This window comes from Lutjanus erythropterus, chromosome 12 (genome assembly GCF_056507025.1).
Source record: "Lutjanus erythropterus isolate fLutEry1 chromosome 12, fLutEry1.hap2, whole genome shotgun sequence".
NCBI classification, from domain to species: Eukaryota; Metazoa; Chordata; class Actinopteri; order Lutjaniformes; family Lutjanidae; genus Lutjanus; species Lutjanus erythropterus.
This window is the reverse complement of record NC_139328.1, coordinates 12,780,529-12,804,707: the sequence shown is the minus strand read 5'-3', so window position 1 is coordinate 12,804,707 and position 24,179 is coordinate 12,780,529. Positions and strand designations below refer to the sequence as shown.

At 39.6% G+C, this 24,179-nt stretch overlaps 1 protein-coding gene and 1 long non-coding RNA gene across 2 annotated transcripts in view; one reads left to right on the top strand and one right to left on the bottom strand.

The window, feature by feature from the left end:
- cdh2 (cadherin 2, type 1, N-cadherin (neuronal)) overlaps window positions 1–18,833 on the top strand; it is an 83,227-nt gene extending 64,394 nt beyond the window's left edge. The window contains exons 11-16 of the mRNA XM_084731708.1: window positions 1,798–1,940; window positions 2,999–3,232; window positions 5,186–5,419; window positions 5,654–5,793; window positions 11,143–11,307; window positions 17,576–18,833. Of these exons, the coding sequence (XP_084587834.1) occupies window positions 1,798–1,940; window positions 2,999–3,232; window positions 5,186–5,419; window positions 5,654–5,793; window positions 11,143–11,307; window positions 17,576–17,782 (1,123 nt within the window). The 3' untranslated portion in view covers window positions 17,783–18,833. The remainder of the gene's footprint in view (window positions 1–1,797; window positions 1,941–2,998; window positions 3,233–5,185; window positions 5,420–5,653; window positions 5,794–11,142; window positions 11,308–17,575) is intronic.
- LOC146317697 (uncharacterized) overlaps window positions 9,012–24,179 on the bottom strand; it is a 134,121-nt gene continuing 118,953 nt past the window's right edge. Inside the window, exon 2 of the long non-coding RNA XR_014771627.1 lies at window positions 9,012–10,198. This is a non-coding gene — a long non-coding RNA (uncharacterized LOC146317697). The remainder of the gene's footprint in view (window positions 10,199–24,179) is intronic.

Below are 24,179 nucleotides of genomic sequence, written 5' to 3'. Positions count from 1 at the left end.
CTTTCATCATCAGACGTCTTGCCTCACAGCTGTTTGGCCGTGGAAGAGTTTATCTGCCTGAAAACAGTCCATGTGAAATAAGCTAGCTTTGTAATTCCACGGTTTGTCCTACAAATTAGTTTGAGCTACTGATAACAACGAGCCAGTTTGGTCTCCCCTGTGAGGCTGCTCTCAAAACTTGGAATAATTATGTAAAATGCATGACGCCTAAAATATTTATTCTGTGTAAACAAATAAAAACAAAAGCATTTTCAGAAGAAAGAGATGCAAGAGTGGAAATGGAGACAACTAAAATTCACCAACAAGATTTCCTTCAGCAGAAAACAAAATTTAACCTTTTTAAACTTTCTCACTGCTTTTAAAAAAAGAACTTTCAGATAAGGACTGACATAAAATCCAGCTATAGTTGCTGAAAACATTTGAAAAGACTAAGAAGTATGTAGTACTGAATTGTGGAGTTCAACTTTAAAATGTTTTTCAGCAGTTCTGTGTTCAGCATTTTTTTTTTGGGTGGACTGAAATCGTGGCTTGACCTTACACTCGTAGAATTTCGTTTAGCAGATGCCTTTGTCTAAATCAATGTACATCTGATGATGCACTGGAGCCGTACTGGTTTCATCCACCCGGTAGAAGTGAACTGACTCACGAACGAACCTCCAGTCATTCATGAATAGGGGTGTCACACATTTCAATATTAAACTGAAAATCAATCGAAATTAGTCCTGGCATTGAATTCCTGGCACAAGTCCACAGTGTAGCTTACCAGGTGTTAAATCGCACCTGATACCATACATCTTTTAAAAGAATAATTTGAAAATGTAAATGACAGCAAATGATCTGTTGATTTTTACAAATCAAGACTCGATTGTCTCACAATAACATAATTGTCAGTGCAAAAATTTTAAAAAAGTTTAAACTGAAAAATCGCATTGTGACCTTAAAGTCGTACCGAAGACTGGATTTGGAGAATCGTGACACCCCTAATCACAAACGTATCTTTAGCAACTCTTTCAGTCCGAATCAGCCGAGCAGATATTGTTCACTTCAATTCCAAAAACCCAACGACAAAGAAAAAAATGTACCATTCTGTTGCAGCTTGAGAGGAACAAGGTAATTAATTCATGGGATGTTCTCTGTCTTCTGGCCGTGGTAGCTCAAACATGTATGTCTGTACAAGTCAAATAAAGTTGCTGGACAGAGTGTCCAGGTGGTTGTGATATTTGACACTTGAGACAGCGCAGCAGACATGCCCCCAGCGTTTGATGATTTGATTGATCTGATTGAAACCTAATTTCATATTCTTAGCAAATTTTTTTAAGCATTCAAATTTGACTTGGTTTTTAATAACACATTTTCTATAATGTGACAAACTCAGAGCACATTCTTTATTTCTTTACACAGGATTTAAAGTGAATAGTAGGGTTGTCACATTACCAGAATTTTAAAGTTTGAAAGAAAAAGTTAAAAAAATATATATAAAAACATACCAGATACCTCTTTTGATACCACAGAAAAAAGTGTCCAAGGAACACGAAACAGAGTATTCTTTTCTTTCATTTATCTAATTTAACAACCTGCACACAGTGCTGGTACTGAAAAAGTGACTGAATACTCTGCTCTTGCTGCAAACCAAATTTCAGGAAGAAAAATAAGACTGAACTTGAACTTGAATGACCTGTTCTTTTTATAGCATTGATCCTTTCAATACAAACAAATGTTAGCACTGTATTGTCATGTGGTATTGAAAAAGTATTGAAGTATGACTATGTTTGACAACTTTTTTTCTTCTGCCCTCAGATACTCCAAACTCTCAGATCCAGCCAATTGGCTAAGGATTGACCCGGTGACTGGTCGTATCAAAACAATTGCCATTTTGGACCGCGAGTCGCCCTATGTGAAGGACAGTTTGTACAATGCGACATTCCTGGCTTCTGACAACGGTATGTAACCATTCAAGTGGTACTGCAGTTTCCAAAAATACCTCGTTGAGCTCCTGTGATGCACCGGTTACATGGTCTAGGTGTTTTAGGCAGGCTGTTACACAAGCACTCTATTCCAGGCCATTATTGTTCAAGCATTCAGGAGGAGATAATGCTGCCTTTTCGAAAGGAAGCCTCACGGATGTCTAATGTAGCCTACCTCTCAAAGGTCAATCTTCCACCTAGCATCACTTTGACTCCCTCTGTGATGTTTTTCACCTAAAGCCAGAGCACAAACGCACTGGATCTGTTAGGAAAAAAAAACTATCTCAGTTACAGCCACAAAGACATCCCCCATGCTTGAAGGTCAACCTTGTACCAGGCACTTGGCGTGTCTGGAACGCTGACCACCTTAGTTGAAGGTTAATGTGCTAGCAATCCCAGAACCATCCAGCATGTGGATATATTCACCTCTTCCCTGCACTGGCGGGATTTACCTCTGTTCAGGTTTACCCTGTTCTGCGGAGCATAGCTTAGGCCAATAGGCTTAAAAACTCTACCAATAAAGAGGTTTCTCAGCATTAATGGGTCAGGATTGGATGACTAGCTCCTTTGAGCGTGGCCTGAATGGTAAAAAAGCCTCTTAGCTGAGTGAATACATAGAGGAGCCTGAGAGGAGCGACAGTGGGCTCTGTTTGTCTGCTTTAGTATTCCCATCCCGTGTCCTTCGTCAGGAAGACGTTCTTCAGGCACACACACACACACTACCCAAATGTTCTGATATCTCTCTCTTTTTGTCTACCTCCTCACTTGAGATTAGATTCTCAGATCGGTATGCAGTTTGGATGGGTCTTCTCCCACTAGAGTAAATAGCTGTTTAGAGTGTCTTATTACAGCATGAGACCCAAAGAATAAACTCCGTACTTTACTTTTCTCTGTCGTCCGCATAATGACTGCACAATCACAGCTGGCATTTCAATGGTATTTATTCCTATACATATGTAAATTTTTAAAAACCCATTTTTTTCCCCATAAATATGTATGTGCTGAGCGTGTGTGTCATTTTATAACCCATGTAGGTATACCTCCAGCAAGTGGGACAGGTACTCTACAGATCTACCTGCTGGATATCAATGACAACGCTCCCAAGGTGTTCCCTCAGGAGGCAGAGATATGTGAAAAGCCTGAGCCAAATGCCATTAACATCACCGCGATAGATGGAGACCTGAACCCCAACGCTGGGCCGTTTGCCTTTGAGTTAGCCCACCGGCCCATTGATGTGCGGAGAAACTGGACCATCACAAGAATCAGTGGTAAGACACAATTTCACATCAAAAAACCCAGCTGGATTTTTTTTAACCTTTATTTAATGAGGTAAAAACCTGTTGAGATAAAATCTCTTTTTCAGTGGTGACCTGGACAAGAAAGCAGCAACCTTACATACATGTGATTCATTTTATGACTTTGTTGAATACAAATGTAAATATAAAGGAGAGAATAGTCCTCTGAGGAACTCCCTTTTTTCAGCATCAGAAACATCACTACCAAACCTAACAAGTTGCATTTATATTATATAGTAAAAAAAAAAAACTGGAAAACAGTGTTACAGATTTTCTATTCATAGAAGACACATGGAGAATGAATGAAAAAGTAAAATGTAATTGAACATCTTGTGTTGTCCTGGAAAATTATTTCACCATTCTCCTTTTTTTCCTGTGGCTGAGATTGTAAATTTCCCATCTTGTTTGAAATGGTTGAATAATGTTAAATTTGTTTGCGTGTTTGCTTCAGTTGCTAAAGTGCTTGCTAGTTTATTTTGCCTGCAAAGGTTTGTGATTCAACTCTGGCGAGAAGCAATTATTTATTTATACTTAATTTAACCACAAATGTCCCATTTAGATAAAATATCTCTTCTGCCAGGGAGTCCTGGTCGAGATGGGCAGCAAAAAAACTTTAAAAAATTGAATAAAAAGGTTGTAAATAAAAGGGATTCAGGTTTTAAACTACTGTAATAATAATAATAATGATAATAATAATAATAATAATGATAATAATAATAATAATAATAATAATAATAATAATAATAATGAATTTTATATACTTAGCACTTGCCAAGCATAGAGCACAAAAGGCTTTACAAAACAAACATGAAATACAATGATGGAATACTAATAAGACAAGAAGTTAACAGTAAAAACAAGAATAGGAGGAGATAGAAGTATTAGATAGTGTTAGAAATTATGACAAATTGATCCTAGAATAATGGCGAGCAAATACAACGATAATTTCATAGATCCATTATGGTCCCAGACAGACTGCACCTCTTTTAAGACTTCGACAGAGAGGAACATATTTGTCATTATCCCTGTCTGTCATAACGGTTCGATCATCGCTGAAAACGTCCTGGAAATGCCTTGAAAAATGATCTCTAGAAAAGAGTGGGAACGCTGTTAAATAAAATACTAATCTTCATTCTGATGTGGAATTAGCTTTTTGGCCTTCATTTGTATTTGTTACGGAAAAATAAAAGAAGAAAAGACGACCCTTTTCAGCACTCCTCAATTAGTAGCATTTAATGATTAGGAAGAAACTGTAAATGATCTATGTATGTATTTATATATAATATTCAGCAGTCTGTTGTTGGGTAATTAAAGCTTGAGACTTTGATCTGTGATCCCTCAGAACAATACTTTGGAAACGTGTAAATATCATCACTGCAGAAGGGTCAGGCAGAGGTGGAACAGACAGTGTGATATTATATTAATATTACCAAACAGTCATTAATTGTTTATGCTAATTTGAACTAAAAAAAAAAAAACATGAGTGGAAGAACTAATTTGTTGGTTGCTAGCTATTAGACAGTGTGAGTTGAAAAGCAGTGAATATATCTTAATAGGATAATGGCATTTGGATTATTGCAACTGGGAATTCAGCCTAAGCAGCATTATCAGAAGGCATTCAGTAGATTTATAAGCTCCAAATCTAAATCCTGACCATGTTTTGGATTAGATATGCTGATGCAACTTCCAGGTATGAATTTATGCTGCATATTTGTGGTAATAGGGAGCGTAATCGCACTGTGAACACGGTCTATACAAACAACTATTCAGAGTTGTGATATAATCCCCTCTGAAAGGCTCCTCGGCTAAAGAAACATGATGCTATTTTATTTTTAAACACACTGAGCAACTTAATTTCTGGTCTCACTGCTTCACCATAGATCGCTCCCTCAGCCTTTTCTGTCTTTTCTCCTCTTCATCTCTTAGGTGACTATGCTCAGGTTAGCCTGAAGATCGGCTTCCTTGAAAGTGGTATCTATGAGATCCCAATCATAATCACAGACTCGGGCAACCTGCCCATGTCCAACACCTCCTATCTGCGGATTAAAGTGTGCCAGTGCGACATCAATGGAGACTGCACCGACCAGCAACACATCATGGCCGCCGGCCTGGGCACCGGTGCCATCATCGCCATCCTCCTGTGCATCATCATCCTCCTCAGTGAGTGTCTCAGTGCCTCTCTCAAACAGCACATCGCACGAACACACGCAGGGATTATAAAGACAGCTAAACATTATCCGAGATACGGCTAGATTACTGTAGGATTACCAAAAAGATAGCCTTGATCAGGCCCGCTTCCAAGCTCTAAAACATCGGATCCGATTACACTTGTATGAAAATATGTAAGTTATTATGTTTTGTAATATGAGATGTCTCTCTCTGCCTGTCTGTCAGTTCTCGTGCTGCTCTTTGTGGTGTGGATGAAGCGCCGCGACAAAGAACGCCAGGCCAAGCAGCTCCTCATCGATCCAGAGGACGATGTGAGAGACAACATCCTCAAGTATGATGAGGAAGGTGGAGGAGAGGAGGATCAGGTAAGAATGACCCAACAGTGTAGGCTGCCACTAATGATTATTTTCCATTGTCGATGAGTCTGCCAGTTGTTTTCACAATTAGTGGATTCATTGTTAAATCTATAAAATGCCACAAAATTGTGAAAAATGCTCATCACTATTTCTCAGAGCCCCAAATTACATCTTCAAATTGCCTTTTTTGTCCAACCAACAGTCCAAAAATCAAAGACTGCTCATTTACCATCATTAATGACAAAGAAAAACAGAAAATCCTTTAATTTAAGAAGCTGCAATCAGCAAAAATGACTGAAACAGTCTAGTTTCTTTGACAATTTCGCTGTTATTATCAATTCTGTGAGAACCTGCTTTCATCATCTACTTCTTATTATATGTGATGGTGTCCTGCATTAAAGGTCCAGTAAGATTTAGGGGATATTATTGGAAAGATATGGCAGGAATGGAATATAATATTCCTAAGTATGTTTTCAAGTGTATAATCACCTGAAAAAAAAAATTCATAGAAGGTGTGGGTCCTCTTCCACAGAGTCTGTCATGTTGTACCGCCATGTTTCTACAGTAGCCCAGAATGGACAAACCAAACACTGGCTTTAGATACAAGTGAGACGCTAGATTCCACTAAATCCTTAGACAGAAAGTGATAACAGTTTTGGTTAATTTAAACTGAAAAACAATATTTTTCTGTGTTCCTCTCATTGGTTTGGAGTGAAATGTCACACAAGTCTGAACAACAATCAGGATTTAATAACATTTGAATCAGAATCTGATAACAGTCGTGAGGGTTTTGGCTTATCTTGTCACTGAGTGTTGAATTCCTAATAAATAATATCTTTCTTCCCGAGATTTAACTTCGAGTTTTACTCAATTAGACAAGAACTGGATAAATAACTGTAAAAATTCCATTCTGGACCCTTTTGGCCACACGGATGTGAAAAATATGGCCTTCAGACTATTGCTGTGTCCAAAATCACATAATTCTACATAAATTACACCTGGCAAAGTGAAACATTACTTACATTTAAATTGAAGCATTATTGATGTTCTGCCAGAGCTGCCTTTTTCACACTCTGTCTTTGTCTGTTATGTTATTGTTATTACTACTGCAGTGCATTGTGAGATATTTATGCTGGCGTAGTGTCCAATGCTTGCATGCTGTATAAAATCTCCAGAAACAGAATGCATCTCTTGTGGTATTGGTTTCATACCACAGTTTCAGACATAGAAAAAAATCTCACATACTGTTTTAGGATGAATATGGTTGTCGCAATTTTAATATTAAATCAAAATGAGCTTTCAGTTTTAATAATTGAAATCATAGGCAAAATTAGTGATTCTCCCTGTATTTTATTTTACTCCACTGCTGCCTACTTGCGACATACAGCGTGAGGAAAAAGCACCACTTCAAAGACATCACAGCATAGCTTACTGGATGTTATATCACACTGGATACAATCAAAATAGATCTGGAGAATCCTAACAACCCTAGTACAAATAGCATGTTAGTATGTAATTTAAGACACAGTCTTGTATTTCATTTAGAAAGACACTCTTGCACTGCTGCTTGTGTTTAGACAACATTTAATATTTGAGGACTTCAGCTTGTTAAATTATGCCTGCATGCTCGTTAAAGTATGAAAAGCTAGGTTTCAGAAAAAGTTTGCTTTTTGGTTTCAGCAGAGACATTTAGCCATCATATTGGTAGTATTGGTAGTACAGAAAAATGTGAAACAGCACAGAACCCTACACACTATGAAGCGCACAGTGTTTTTGAAATGCGAGCGTGGACTTTGTTAGGGAGAAACATTCAGGTCACATCTACAGAATGCAGCAACAGTTTCTGTATAACTGAAGGAACCTAAGGACAAAGAGAGGACCACCTAGAATCCGTCTGCAAGGATACAAACACAATGCATTCTTTCTAGTGTCAGCGCTGCTCATTATGCTGTTCTGAGGTACACGTCACAGAGATTCACAGCGAGGATAAAGGCAGTTTTCATTGTAAACTGGAACCGTTTCCCATAAAAAAATAAAATAAAAATGGGCTGGGAATCGAAATCTGGAATCAATAAGGCAAACACATTTTGATCCAATCAGTTCTGGGAATATTGGAAATGTTTCCTCAACTGGAACTGCTTCCCAAACACAAACACACATAGAATAGAAACGCAGTGCCACAGGCATCAATAAAGTCACATCTCCTTATCCCCCCTGCACTGATCACGCACACAGACACAAATTCAATTGTCCTAATGACCCCTTGTTAGCAGAACGGAACCATTTCATAAAAAAGGCAGTAATATACCAAATGGGCTATTTTCTTGCTGGTGGCTGAAGTGCTATGGTGGCTTAGGTATGGCAGAAACAAGCAGGAGACCCCGGTCTGACCCAGCACAGAGCCAAATTAGCCTCGGAGACTTGTAATTGGTAAGCTGATGTCATTTGGAGATAGACATCTACTGTGGCACAATAATGAAGCTCTGTGTAAGGTAACAATATGACTGCAAAGCCATTACACATCAGCCAGTGATTAGGCAGGAGGGAGTGCAACCACTTGTGTATTCACTGCCTCACTTCCAAACACGAAATGCACAAAGTTGTGGACCAGAACATGTTGAAAAAGAAACGTGATATAACACCCCTCAAAGGCAAACGAGCGGATGCAGCAATTTATTGAGGGGAAAACAAGCTTCCATTTTGAGTGGCGCAGAGGAGGGCAGGGCGCCAGGAGAAAATGGTCTTGTCTGTGGAATCGAGAGAGTCAGTGTTGGGTAAAAAATGGCTCTTACTTTCCCAGCGATGTGGTCTTTATAATGCCCACCTCTGTTCTCCCTATCTCCCGCTGGGGAGGAAATTGAAGTGTCAGACCATTGGGTGCTCTCAGAGTATATGATTTTGGTTGCTGCCCTGGTTTGTATTGGTTTGTGAAGCACTCATTTCATCAAAGGCAGACAGCTGATCAGGCTGCGCTCCCCGGACATGGAAAAAATAATGCAGAAATAATAGCAAATTGAGAAGTTGTTGTGCACAGGTTCGCCAGTGAAAATAAAATGTAAGACAGAGATGAGTCATCTGCTTCTCCAAATAACCCGAGAATAATTTGATGCACATTAACCTTAGACAGTGTGGTTTTGGAGGCATGCTTTGAAAAATGTTTTGATTTGTTTTCCAATCCCATGCAGTAAGTGAAACGAAAAGAATCAGACCTGTTTACACAGAGAATATAAGTGCCTCATGTTTTATTTGTCACCAAAGATGAACACAAACTTGACATGTCAGAGGAACATCGCTAATGTTATCGCTGGATAATTTTGGTTTATTGCATCTTGGGGCTTATTTTGGCACTTTTGGTCATTATTTCAATTATTATTACAAAAACTAAGGAAGTGCTAAGCTTTGGGAACGACTTTCACCTTCTTGCTGAGAGTTTGATGATATGGTAAAGCTTAACTTGGCCAACAGACAAGAAAGAAATTCAATCTGGCTTTTTCCACAGGTAATAAAAAAATCTAGTCACTGGCACCTCTGAATTGGAATTCTTGGCAAAAAAAGAAAAAGCAAATAAGCAAAGTTTGCAAAATGTCAAACTATTTAAAAGTAGAATCCGCAGCACTGCATCACTGAGAATCCCATTGTTGAAGCCCAACCTTCTTTTCTAAATTTAATTATTTTGTGATTGTTTCACAGCGGTTATATTCTAAGACACAAATAAACACATACATTGTTTTTGTTTTGTTTTTTTGCTGCATAGTATGTTGTATCACTGTATGTTGTTGTAGACATGTTGTAAACAAGCAACAACTTAGGGATATTGTCTGAGGTCAAAGCCAAAGTGGCATAGATATGTATTTCAAGGAACGTTGGGTAATGATTTGACTATTCTTTACTACTTCCTCTTCCAAATAAGTTTGGCTTTCCAGAGGTTGGTTGCTGATGCTTCTCGCCCTGTTGGACTTATTTTACTGATGTCACTGCTCTCCCAAAGTCCAGAATTGATTAACTGCATAGAGTGTCATTATAAGCAGTAGCAATTGCTGCAAAAACTATTAAAATAATGTTGTGTTGTAAATTGCTCCGTTATGTCTCACAAGGCTAAGCGCTGCTCAGCCTCCCGTGTTTGAATGTGGGTCATGAGTGCCAGGGGCGGCCATTTCATCAGGCCAGTGTACGTGTGAGGAGTCAATTCCCTGAAGGGAGCTGGTCTGTCATTAAACCTTCCTGCTTAGTTCAGCCATTATACGGCTCCGTTGCAATTCCTGTCACCAACTCTTGACCCCTCCGGTGCGTGACCTCAGAGAAGGTCGAACAGGAGTCAGGCTGAAATTGACCAAAGATGACGGATGGCGTTATGGCGTGATGTGTGATGACCATCCTTCTTCTCCAGCTAGCCTCGAGGGTTTACTGTCATTCCCTGTGAAATCAAATTACACATGAATAATCAATGTGTTTGTTTTAGACATGAGATGATACTTATTAGTGTGGAGTTGAGTGGGTGTTTGTCAAGTGCTCGGGTTGTGTTTGTATATCTGGGTTGTTTGTGCATCATCACAGGGTTTATATTTATTCTCATGTTTATTTTTACATTGGAGCGTCTGCAGCCATTTTTTTTGTCTTTTCTCTGGGCGTGAGTGTGCATGCACGTCTGTCTGTGTGTAGGTACGTGTGCAACTGAGCAAAGACAATTTTGAAGGGGGATATTAGAGATGGATGGATTACCGAAAATCTTCTAAAGAGGGACAATCCATCATGCACGCTTATTAGGCACACAACCTGATTCTCAAATGGCGTTTTCTCTATCATATCTGCTGTCACCGCGATACCATCCAGTCATTCAGCCCAGCTCTGCTCCTCACCACAGCCTCTTTTCTCTCCTCACTCCTTTTCTCCTCCTCCTTCTTCTTCCCTGCCCATGACTTTGCACAAACTGCGAGCCATTCAGGTTGCCTTGGTAATGTTAATAGGATTAGCAATGGCTTATGCATATCCACCATCCCGTGTCTGGGCATTGATTAGAGCAAAACAGTCGCCTGCACATCCTTCCTGCGGCACGCCGCACAAGTACAAACACTCTGCAGCGTATGATGTGGTCCTCAGCCTGGACCCCCTCAGTGCTGGCTCTTTTAATGTGTCAAATTGTCCCTGGGCTTGTGCTTCACAGACAAGAAGATTAAAGTTTCCCTTGTGTTCCCTCAACTCTTCCTGCTGCATTCTAACTTTAAAATCTCCTCCACTCAGTTGAACTTCTCTTCCTCCTGCTCAGCGCAGGATGTGTTTACCTATTTTAAATAATCACACTCGGTTTGGGGTCTCGTCACGCGGCTCAGCTAACTCCCATCTGTCTGTACGTTTCCCCAGGATTACGACCTGAGTCAGCTCCAGCAGCCGGACACGATAGAGCCTGATGCAATCAAGCCAGTGGGAATCCGCCGTCTAGACGAGAGACCCCTCCACCCTGAGCCACAGTACCCCATGAGGTCAGCAGCACCCCACCCCGGAGACATCGGAGATTTCATCAATGAGGTAAACACACCATACAGTAAGGTTGCCAAAAGTATTGGTACTTTTTAGGGCTGCACAATGGAAATATTATTGAAATTGCAATATGACCAAGTGTAATATCAAAATCACAGATGCTGCAGTTTTTTGATAGAGGCAAAATATGTGGAAAAAAGCATCTTGTAACCACGTGCTGTAGTGCTGCAGTGAGTCCTTGGCCTACAAATCTGTTCTCCACATGTGAGAAAACAAGTGTGTTTGGTACCAACCCCAACAAATATCACATCATCATAATTTTAATAGTTATTTGCGGTGAAAATGAAAATTGCAATGCAAAAATGATCATTCCCACTAATCACAAATCATATCGCAATCGCAGTATGATTTTTTTTTACACATCGTGCAGATCTCTTAATGATAGTATTGAACGTACCAAAGTTATATAAAAATAACTCTCGAATCTCCTTGAAGACTTCAGTTCAGTTCAGCCTTTATTGTCCTGCCTAAAATTTGGCTTGCAGCAAAACCAGACAGTGTTCAGTGAGTTTCTGTACTAGTGCCGTGTACTGGTTGTTAATTTAAAAATTAGCCTAGTTTGTGTTCTTTTGACTTGTGTGTATTTTTACCATGATATCAAAGGGGGTATTAAGTGTCATTTTTTATACTAGTATTCAATTCAACTCAGTTCAAATCACTGAATTGTCATTATTGAAGCACAGTGAAATTACAGTCACATCATCTTCAGATGGTGCTTTTTATTAAGTGCCAAACATATTTACAAAGAATAAACAGGCAGGAGTGAAAAATCTTAGCAATAAAAAATACTTAAAGTACAAAAATAAATATAAATAATAATAGTATAAAAATACAATTCCTAAGAAAGACAATAAAATACAAGTATAAAAGTAGCAGGTGTACAAACATTCAGCAGCAAAATACAGTTTAATGTGCAGTGTGACAGTGTGCAGTATCAACATTTTAAATTAGGCAAATGCTATTTGCACCCAGAGTGGAATAGCCAGTATAGCTACACCCGGGTGTATATAGCTTAGCATGGCAGAAACAAACACCCAGGTGTTCATAGCCAGCAATGCTATTTACACCCAGGATGTAAATAGCTAATATGGCTGTTTACACCCTCATTGCATAGAAAAAACATGACCTTTCCCCTAAAACTAACAAAGTAGTTTTGTTGCTTGAACCTAACCAAACTGTGACTGAAATCTGGAAGATAATAATAGAAATGTAACTAAAAAGTACTACTGACGTGTATTTTGTGTCATTCATCTGCCGCAGCCTCTTATCAACAGTAAATTTGTCGCTCTTAATAGCTTAAGTAAGGCAGTTGGGCATGAATAGCTGAATTGCTGGCGTGTGCCTTTTCGTACTGAGGTACAAATAGAGACTCTGGTGTGGTGACAGCTCCTCCATTAACTGCACCAAAACTTGCCACGTTATTGCAAAAGCTGAGATTGCTGTGGTGCTTGGTGAAATCAAATCCTAGGAGAAGAACTAAAAATGAAAGGATCAGTGCTGTCACAAAGTCTCAATTTCATTTTCAAGCTGAATAACTTTTCTTATAATCAACTTGTATCTAAATAAACAATCTAACTCAAGCAGTTGTAGTGGGAGAAAAAAAACTTTAAATCAATTATTATTAAAATTGTTTCATCTTCTCCCGGCAGAGAGTAGAAACTTTTCTCTTCCAACATATATCAGCTCAGACATGCATAAAGCCCAAAAAGTACATGATGCTAACTCGCTTAGATATAATTGTTTTTTTCCTTACTTTCTGCCAAAGTAGAGTTATAGATGTGTCAGCATAGAAATGGAAGATGAGAGAAGCAATACATTGGCTTTCTATCGGAGTGCACTGTTCAGAGTGCCCTCGTTTGCCTGAGGCCATCATTGACTTCAGCATGAAGGGAGAATGTAAAATGAAAAGAGCAGTCATGTATTTTTCACAAGCTCCAACAGACAAGAGTTTCACAGCATTACAAATGGAGTTCTCTCCTAGTTTTTGGATGGCGCCCATGTTTTTAGATTAGAACTCGCTCTTTCAGCTCAGCTCGCCTACCATCTATCTCTCAGATCCCTTAACCCAGGCACCACTCATTTTCACCCGCGCCGTGTCTCATGAATACACCTAATACACTTGTCGTTACAGCTGATATTGAGTGGAATTTAATGTTTTGCACCGCTCGATGAAGAGCGGCTTCACAATGCTCGCCATCCTTCATCAGAGTTGTCATTTTAATATTCTCACAAGACCTCCGAGACGTTTCAAGTCTGAGCGTCCTGACCCAGAAAAGGCTTGCTGCAACCAGGCAGTGTTGATCTGTTTTTAGTCCCAGATTTGACTGTCGCTAAAGCTCAGTCATGGTAGCGCCGGCGCTCACACGGAGCTGGAATCTGACCCAACTGATAAGGGCGAGCTGCCAGAGGAGCAGGGAGACACAGAGGGGTAGGTGGGGGAGGGTATGGAGTTGGTGAGGGTACTGATCTCCATCCTGTAATATGCACACGCCCCCGGAGCGTGTGGCTCTTAATTAAATTAGAGGGACAAAAAAAATTTAGATTCAGCAGAAGGGCTTTAACCCCCACAGTCGGACAACCAGTGAGCTCCTGGTCTGTTCCCACAGAGGGGGGTTAACATCAGATACATGAGCACTGACTTGACCTGACCTCTGTTGGTCACAGGTGGACACGGCGCCACAAAGATAAATTGACTGCATTCATTGTTGGCGGTGTCCTTGCGGGTGCTGGAAATCCTTGAAAACACCACAAAATATAAAATCCAAAATAAATTTATTTTAATAAAAACTCGTCCTGTCATGCTACTCACTGCATCTTTTGCCTTGGATAATATAAACGTTTCATATTAGAATCCGACTCTGTTGCAGGTCTTGTTTGCTTATGTAGGTCATATGGAGGCATTACTATTAAATTGACTGTTTCATAACCAATTAAAACTCCTTGTTGTAGTTTTAATTTAATGTTTTCAAGGTTTGAAAAGGTGTTAAATTGTGATAAGATAAATTTTATTGATCCCAAACTGGGGAAATTCAGTTGTTCCAACAGCACAAGGATCAAAAGTACAAGTAGAATAAAAGAGTGCCTGATAAATAAAAGTACAATTAAATTAAGAATAAAAATAGACTAAAATATACATATATATATATATATGTTATGTTTATATATATATATATATATATATACATATAACATAAAACAAACTAACATAAAATAAAGAACTCTATATGCCTGACACTGCCTGAAAATTATACTTGGATTACTTTCAGAATAAATCACTCACTGTTCACTTTTTAGATAAAGAAGTTGAGACAGTCAGAGAGCCTAAGTACTTTTGCCTTTCACATAAAAATGAAGATGACTGCACTAGAGCGTTTAATTTGTCACCCTTCTGTAAGATTCTATTACGAAACATAATTTTGGTTGTTTATAGCAGTGATTCTCAACATGGGGGTCGGGACCCCCATACGGGTTGGGAGATAATTTCTGGGGGTCACCAGATGGTTGTGAAGAAAATAAAATAAAATAACATATTGTGGCAAGCAGCACAGAATGAGACAGGAAGCGACTCTGTGGGATAAAAAGACATTCAACATTTGGTTCAAACACTCAAAAAGCTCACCTCAAGAAATGTAAGAATAATAACTAAAACTATAAACCATCTCAAAATATCAACATAAACCAGCATATTCTGAACAGACACAAACACTAACATGAAGTAACCTTTGCATTATGTGACATAAAAGAGTAAACTTAACAAAATACTCAGTCCAGCACCAGGCATGATGGGAAATGAGGCCGTATATTAGACAAGAGAATGGTTATTACATTACAGCACCACTACCAGTGATGTAATTCCCCTTGGATTAGATATTATAGGGTGTGTTTGTGAGAGTCTTTAGTTGGTTTGATTTTTTGTTTGGGGTTGTGATCATCAACCCGATCATTCAGGGATGTCGTGAGTATTAAAGGTTGAGAAGCGCTGGTTTATAGCACAATAACTTCCAATCTAAAGTGATGAAGAACTGAAATAGGGCCCAATCATTTTGTGCATATATATATGTGTATATAAATATGTTTGAATCTGACTTTGGAAAAGGTGGAGGGAACCTGTGTTTTGCCTCATTGCAGCCCTGGCAAAGCTGTCTCTGAACAGAAATGCCAGTGGTTTTTATTACACATCTCTTTTGTTATCTGGGACAGAGTGACTCCAAAAAGTGTCAGGTGGGGGAGGGGGGGTTCACCATTTCACTGTGATTGTGCCTCGCACAGTGGATGACTCAGTTATAATGAAATTACGAGGCTGAGTTCTGTGATTGACTAACCTTATGAAACTGCCAGTGGGGTTTTGGTTGTAGATGGAAGGGGGCTATAACCAGCAGAGCGATTATGGTTGTAATTGTAATGAACGATCCATCTGTCATATTTCCCACCAAATTATCAGCACCACAGCCCTGAGCAAACACTTAACGAAAGCTAACAAGTGGAAAATAATCGCTAAGTGCCCGGGCACTTTAATTCAATCCATCTTTTTATTTGAGAGCATTTCAGAGCTATAATGGCAGCATGGAGGAAACTATAAATCTTCGACAAGTTCCCAATGAGCTGAGGTCTCGTTTCTGTGTGTTACGCTGCTCCACTTCTGTTAATTCATTTATTATTTGTTGGGTACCTCAGTTATGGCGATGAGAGGGGGAAACCAGGCCTGGATCCAACGTGGTTCATGGCCAAAGCACATCTCAACTCCTAGATTAGCAATCCATCAAGTCTCCCGAGTCCCGTTAGGGAATGGGGCTGGAAATCAATAACAATCCATGAGGACCTCTCATGACGCTATGAGGATTTCTAGGAATGTCGAGCACAGTCTTTAAAATAGAACCACCCCCACCAGCACCATGAGCCTCCAGATAACATGGAGAGACACGCATGCGTAGCAAACACTCATGCTCCTCTCATCTCTGCCTCAGTTGAGCTCAGTGCTTACTACTGATGCTTAGGCAGGAGACTGATAAATATGAGATATTAGATATACACTCAACAAAAATACAAACACAACACTGGTTTTTGCTCCCATTTTTCACGAGTTGAAGTAAAAGCTGAAGGACTAATATGCACAAAAAGGTTTATTTTAATTCCCTCAAATTTTGCTCACAAATATGTTTAAAATCTGTGTTAGTGAGCACTTCTCCTTTGCCGCAGATACCAATTTTTATTCCCAGGAGGACAAAGTCATGACCTGCCGTACTCTGCCTCTAATTTGCTGACCCTGATGTTCTTACCAGAAACCTAACCAATGACTCCTCATGCTTAAACCAACCAAGATAATCCATCTGCCTGACAGATGTGGCATATAGAGAAGCTGACTAAACAGCATGATTACTGCACAGGTGTGCCTTGGACTGGTCATAATAAAAGAACACTCTAAAATGTGCAGTTTTATCTTGAAAAAAGACATTTGTTAGGTTATGATGATGTTTGTGTTGCAAGAGGAAATGTACGTTATGTGTAACAACATTTAAGGTGACTCTCCCTTACTTGTTGCCTTCACTGGTTGAGTTCGTTATCAGGACAAACCAATCACAGACAGAAAAGGGTGGTTTATGACTTTGCCCTCCTGGGAGAAAAAAAATGGTATCTGCAGCCCTGTGTCAAGCAGCCATTGATTTTGTTGGCAAAGGAAAAGTGCTCAGAAAGACAGATGAACGAAATTTGCGAGAATCAACCTTTTATGTGCATAGAAGTTTTAGATCTTGTACAACTCACGAAAAATGGGACCAAAAACAAAAGTGCTGTGTTCATATTGTTGAATGTATAGTAGATATTGCTATCTAAATTACAGATGATAAAGGATCAGAGTTGTACTGCCCTTGAAGAGAGAGAGAAGGGGGGGCTTGCACAGGGTTCACTGGAGGGAGTGTAGATGATTCCAGTCATCTGAGGCGGCTGGTCACGCTCAATCTTGGCTTTTGATCAAGCAGCAGATAATCCTACATCCCAGAAACATCAGGAGAGTCTCGACCAAAACACAGTGGAAACTCACAGAAACACTAGAGCCTGATTAATCTTATTTCCTGAACAAGCGGAGGTAGAACCACTGACTGGTTTTAGGATAGATTAGCCTGTTTGTGTGCAGCAGTAGGGGGAGGGAGGGGAGCGGAGTCTACAGGGGCTCCCTCCCTCCTTATAGCAGACGGTGTTGGTGTGCAGACGTGCTTTAATCTTCTCATCTAACCGCGCTTTTTTATTTCCTCCTGCACAGGGACTGAAGGCGGCAGACAACGACCCCACCGCTCCTCCCTACGACTCCCTGCTAGTGTTCGACTACGAGGGCAGCGGCTCCACAGCTGGCTCCCTAAGCTCCCTCAACTCCTCCAGCAGCGGGGGTGACCAGGACTACGATTACCTCAACGACTGGGGCCCGCGCTTTAGAAAACTGGCAGACATGTACGGTGGAAGTGATGACTAGGACACGCAGCCACACTCCTGGAAGGATGAAAAGATGAGAAAAAAAAAATGAAGAAAAAGGAAAGATTTCCTGTTGATGGACATGGACAGCTTCTGATATTCCCTGAGAGATGGAACTGTGACAGAAAAGAAACAAAAAATAAACATTGATTCAGAAAATTTTTTCAAAAACAACCAACCTAGGCTTATTGTTGTAGTCTACGCATACATATGCTTGTTGAAAGCTTAGGCATAGGCTGTGGTCCAGTTATGGAGGCTGTGGGAGGGAACACTGGTGGACTGTCACCACTTGGATTGTTGGTATTGAATGCGCTCAGTTACACTTGAATTTCACAGTACAGAAGCACTGGGATATAATGTGCCTTTTTGTACATTTTTTTGGATCTAAATGATTAGTTTTATGTTCAAGGCTTTAATGGTACTGACTTTTGGAGTGATTTCAAACAAAGTATGTTACACTCTGGTATGCTTCTACATGCTTTTTTTCTTTGGTTACACAATGCTCCTGTTTGTTGAAGATTATTTAAATAAACTACAAAGATGGAGAAATGAAGGATCATCTGTTAGCTTGGATGGAAAGAAAAACAATTAAGAGCAGCACTGTACAGTACGCTAGACTTCTAGACTTTTTCACTAAAAAATTAAAATTATGCAGCTGGTTGCAAATAAAGGGAGTTATGAATCATAATTTTGTAGCAGATTTTTTTTTCTTTTTTTTTCTGAAGTGATGTAGTATTTTACAAAAACAACAAAAAAACTGTTTTGGTCTAATCTATGTACACTTCATTTGCCTTAGTCATCATCTGATATTTTCAAGTTTTACTTCACTGTAAAAAGATGTGTGTACATAATGTTTTTTTTCTTTATCTTTTTTTCTTTTGATGTAGTATATGAAAAAGTGCAAAAAGTTCCAAACTTGTAAATGTATAATTTGGACTACAAAATTCAAGTTTTTTGCATGTTTTTATCTTTTCATGACAACAAAAATGAAAAATGTTGTTTCCCAAATTTATTTACAAAGTGAAAAAAATAAAAATCTGGGTGACATTAAATGTGTAGAAGTTAAGAGAGTTTTTTGTATAAAAGAAGAAAAAAAAACAATGATAAAAACTGAAAAGTAGTGATCTTGTCAGCACAACTGTTGAATTTGTACCAAAAAGGGGTGGGTGGGGGTGGGATGACATGCTAGGCACTAATTACTGAATCAGCTTTAAGACTGGAAAAGGTTTTGGACTTAAGCCTTGTGGATAACCATGTGTACTGGAAAACAAATTATACATCTCTGACCCCAACCATCCAAATAAAATGCTAATTTTGGAGCTAAAAACCGCCTCTTTATTTATTTGTTTTTACTCAAACTCAGCATTGTTGCAGAGGCTTAATTAGATTGAGAATTGTGCAATCTATCTCAAAGGACAATAGCTTTAAACAAAAAATAGTTCACTGTACAATGTTTTACCAGAGGGGAGAATAAATCATTTATACTCTTATTTATTTTTATTTTTGCATGTGTGCAAGCAAAAATGCTTAAGGCTCGTACAAGTCCGTAGATGATAAGTCATGTGGCTCGCAGGCTAAGAAGCAAACAATAAGCTCATTCTGTGTGCTCCCGACCAAGTCAAGGTCAAAGGCTCATGGAAATGCCAATTCCATCCAGCACCTGTCGGCTATCAGGGATTTGTACTGTAAAGTACTGAAGGTCAGATTGGACTTGACCTCAAAATGAAGAATGCCTCCAAAAACGGCCCCTGGGGACCCTGCATGGGGGTGTACTCCTGGGGCATGAGGAAGGATGAGTGTGTGTACTGTGCGTGGTGATGGTAGCCGCGGTAACGATCTGTTCAGTCATCATGTGCACGGTGAATTTGGATGATGAAAGTCACGCGACGTCGACCGTTTAGCCTTCACCTGCCCTTCCTTCCCCCCCCCTCTCATCTATTTCTGTGGGACCTGGAATTCACAGAGCCACTGCTTGCACACAGTTGAACAGATGAGGATATGGTTTATTTATTCAGCCAAATTAGACACAAGTTTGGTTTTCTGATCCTCACACAGAGTGCAATGAATATAAGATTGATACCTCTCTTAAATCTGTGCATTAACTGTAAGGTTTCTAGCTTAGTTTAGCACAAAGAGAGGGAACATTTGGAAACAGCTAGAATCAACAAGCACAGACACCAAATCAACCAAATGTCACCAGCACCTCTCAAGCTCATGAATGAACACACCTTGTTCGCATAAAGGTGCAATGTGCAGATATGTCCATAATTTTTAATTAAAATAGTCAAAACATGAACTAACATTATCAAAAGAAAGTGAAGAAGTAAGAGTTGGTCCCTCCAGGAAGTTGGGATGTTGCGACTGCAGCAGTTAATGCAATTTCACTTCCTGTTTTTTGCCCAATCACTGCAGCTTTTCCACAGATTTGACCAATCATCGTAGCTTTTCACGAGTTCATAGCAGTCGTGCATGTACATATCATACACCTATGCCTCAATGAACTGACTCAAATGTTTTAGCACTCATCTTTTTGTTGTTTTTTTATTTTGTCAGGTGGCAAAGAACAGGTTTGCCATTGTTGTTGACATTTATCAATGCTCTGTGCACTTGTACTTTAGGTTTTGACTGAGTTTCATGTACACGTCTTTATTTGCAAAAAAAAAAAAAAAAATTATTTTAAAAAACTAAACTTTTTGGGGTGAGGGATTTTCACTTGCTCCCACAATTTCATTGAAAAAAATGCCTAAAAATATTGTGACGTGCATCACAGTTCTTTTTAGAAGAGCTGCAGTGAAATCAACCACTTTAGGCCGCAACAATCTCCAAAATCCTGGAGGGACTGAACAGTTATGTCAAAGATGTCTATGAGCTGTGCTGCAGAGACAGCTACTGAAGTTAGCCTGCTATCCAGCCGGCCCTGGCTGGTTCTCTATCTCATAAGACTTTTGTCTAACTTTTTGTCTCGGGAGGGCGATCCCCTGTATTTTTAACTGGGAGACGCATGCAAAGGGAGAGTTTGGCACTTTCACAGGTTCTCTCTGCCTTTTTGTCTCATAAATAAACAAAATAAACTCACTAAATGCCATGAAAGGAAATATTCCTACACCTTGACCTCATAATGAAGAATGCTGCCAAAATCTGTCCCTAAGGACCCAGCATGTAGCCGTACCCCTGGGGCCTGTGGGAGGAGAAACACAAAAATGAGTGTTTTTCTGCTTACTGTGCGTGGCGGTGGTGGTAACGATCTATTCAGCTGTCACGTGCACGAATAATTTGGATGATGAAAAGTCACGGGACGTGGTAGTTTAGCCTTCGCCGCCCCCCTTCGTCTATTACTGTGGGACCTGGAATTCACAGCTTGTAGCCAGCTGAATAGACGTGGACATGCCTTATTAATTCAACCAAATTAGACAGGAGTTTGGTTTTCTCGTCCTCACACAAAACGCAATGAATGTCTATTAGAGAATACCCAGTGAACCGTACCTGCCTTTTGTTTTTCAGCTGGTGTAATCAGTGTAGCTGCTCTGTGTTAATCAGTTCCACATCCTGTAGCTCTTAAGAACACCGGTAGTCTTCATACATCCTCCTGCATGAGGCGGAGGAGGAGTTATTCTTACACAGTTGTTTTTACATGACCTTGACTGGTGCATATCACTTATCTCAGAGTATGCACTCCATTTGCCAGAAGCAACATGAAATTTTACGTTCCCCAGCTGGAATGCAATGTTAAACAACAAACTGTCTGACCTCAAGGTGTTGTTTCAACTGCAACTGAGTCACATTTGTTTTGCCAAATCACTTCCTTCAATTTTGAGGTTTTTCAAACCAGACGGCTGGTTTTAATGCAGTTTCTTTTGTTTCTGCTTTCTTAATAGAAGCGTTGCACAACTTAAACCTTTGCCTAATGGCTTTCTTTACTTTGATCTCGGGCTGGCACAGATGTGGTTCGTGACTCAACATCTCAAAAGGGCTTCATCAAATCCTTTTTCAGCGCTTAGACATGCCCGAAGTTAACAACTGTGCAGCCAAGCAGGACATACTTTCAGAGGAAGGTTTTACAACGTTAAAGGTGAAGGAAGTGATTCTGGAGGAGGATATCTGATTGTTGACTCTCAAATTACCAACGCTTTAAATTGGTGGCTTGGAGAAGGGTTATTGTTAAGCCTCATTCCCAGTTTTTTAAATACATTTTGGGAAGTTTTCCCATCACGGACTAGATTTTTCTAAAGCCCGAAAACAGAGCTAAGAGGGGGACTTAAAGTCTAATTTTCTCTCAGATGACTTGAAGGTTATAATCGAACTTTTGCCCAAGGTTGCAAAAAATAAACTGCCTACCCCAGCTTTAAAGGAACATGGTAGTTAGACTTTGCTTTTTGCTTAGAGTTAGATAGGAAGATCAATACCACTCCTGTATCTGCCCCATTAACAATAAGTTGTGTAGCTTAGTTTAGCACAAAAAACAGAAACACTGGGAAAAAGGTGGTTTGGATCAGATAGAGTCATAAATTCTGCTAACTGTTAGCATCAACACTGAAGCTCGTAAATGAACAAATCTGGTTTGTTCAAAGGACCAGTGGGTAGGATTCAGTGGCATCTAGCGGTGAGAACACCTTGTTTCGTTTTGGGCTACTGTACTGTGCTTCTCATTTTCACATGATTATATTCTAATAAAAACATACTTATGAGTATTATATTGCAATTCTGCCAATAAACCTGGACCTTTAGTCCACATAAAAACAACAATTTGCCATTTTACTGTAATTAACGTGAGACTATTTCTTAGTTTCACCCTGTTTACAGCTACAGCCAGAAAGCTAACAGTCTGTGGGCTTTAGCTTCACATTTAACAGACAGATTTGAGAGTGGCACTGTTTTCATTTTTTAAAAAAATATGAATTAAACATACAAGGTACAACATCTTAATCAGTGCACTTTACGAGTTTTGGCTAAAAGAGGATAAATCGCTGTCAGACCTCTGAGACTCCAGCCAAGCTAGCCTTTAAACCCTTTTTACACCTACAGCCAACATGCTAATGTTCTGCTGCTTCAGCCTTACATTTAACAGTTAACAGACTTGTACGAAGTAAACAAACAAGATACGTGGTAATGAGTGACCTTTAGAGGTGGATTTTGTTTGGACAGAGTCGGTCTCGGTGTCTCATTCTGTTTACAACTACAGCCAGTCTAACCATCTGACTGTAGCTTTCAGACTGGTGCATCGATCTTTTCATCTGAGTGAAGTTTCATCTACCAGGAAGCGAATGACCGTATTTCCCAAAATGTCAAACTACTCCTTTAAACCACACATAAAAGATGAGCAGCTTTATAGCTGCAGCGAGCTACACTGTACATGTGTCCACTTCTTAACGCCGCCTCTTACCCAGCGCTAACTCCTCTCCAGGCTCTCCCACCCTGCCGTACTGTCATCTTGATGTTCAGATTGCTCCAACGGGTTCATATCCACCGAGCAGTCAACTCCCGTTTCATTTTTTAACCCTCAGCAGGGAGAAAAAAAAAAAAAGAATTGATATTCCAGCACTGCACTTCAATTTCACAACATGGATTATCCCCGAAGGAAAGCTGGCAATCTACGAGAGCCCAGGACATAAAGGCAGCCGCCACACTGCTCCTCCACCATCCACACCCAAAACATACAATACAGAACCATTTATAGACATGTAGCGTTAGAGGCTGTTAAACAATGCAAGGAAAGAGTCCGCTTCAGCTGGAGTGATGCTGGCTATATGGGGAATTAAAGGACAATGTATTTTGAGGATTATAATCATTGACATTGACTGACTGAGCAGTAATTAGAGTGTCTTTTGTGTGAGAAGCATATTTTCATCATTTATTCGCCATATGGTACAGCAAGGATGGTTGAAATAAGGGCTCAAAATAGTATCTCATTTGCACATTTTATCTGGCTGACAAATGGATAAAAATAGTAATGCAAGGGAATTTAAATGTGCAGAAAATTATTTGCAAAGCTAATTAAGTTGGATGGGAATGACACCGGTTTCATCTGCCAGTTTATGCGAATGTCTTTGACATACAAAATGCACATTTAAAAAAAAAAAAAAAGCAAAAAGCAAACACCTCAGGAAAACAAAAAGATAAATAAATAATGAATGTGCTATCATTTGTTGGCTAGCATCATGGGCTTTGTTGTCTATCCTGGAGTGAGTTCTGGCTCTCATGTGCACATTACATTCCAGTAACTCCATATCTTTTTCCCATTAGATACTGCAATATGTGCCGGGCGCATTATTGTTTTAGTTTTTATTCGAAATATTAACTCCAAATACGAGGAGGAACTCAACTTATAACCCTCGAGTACTCCCTAGATGTTCTCTTTGGAAAATGGCTGCAGATTGCTGTTCTTACAAGCACCCCAGGGC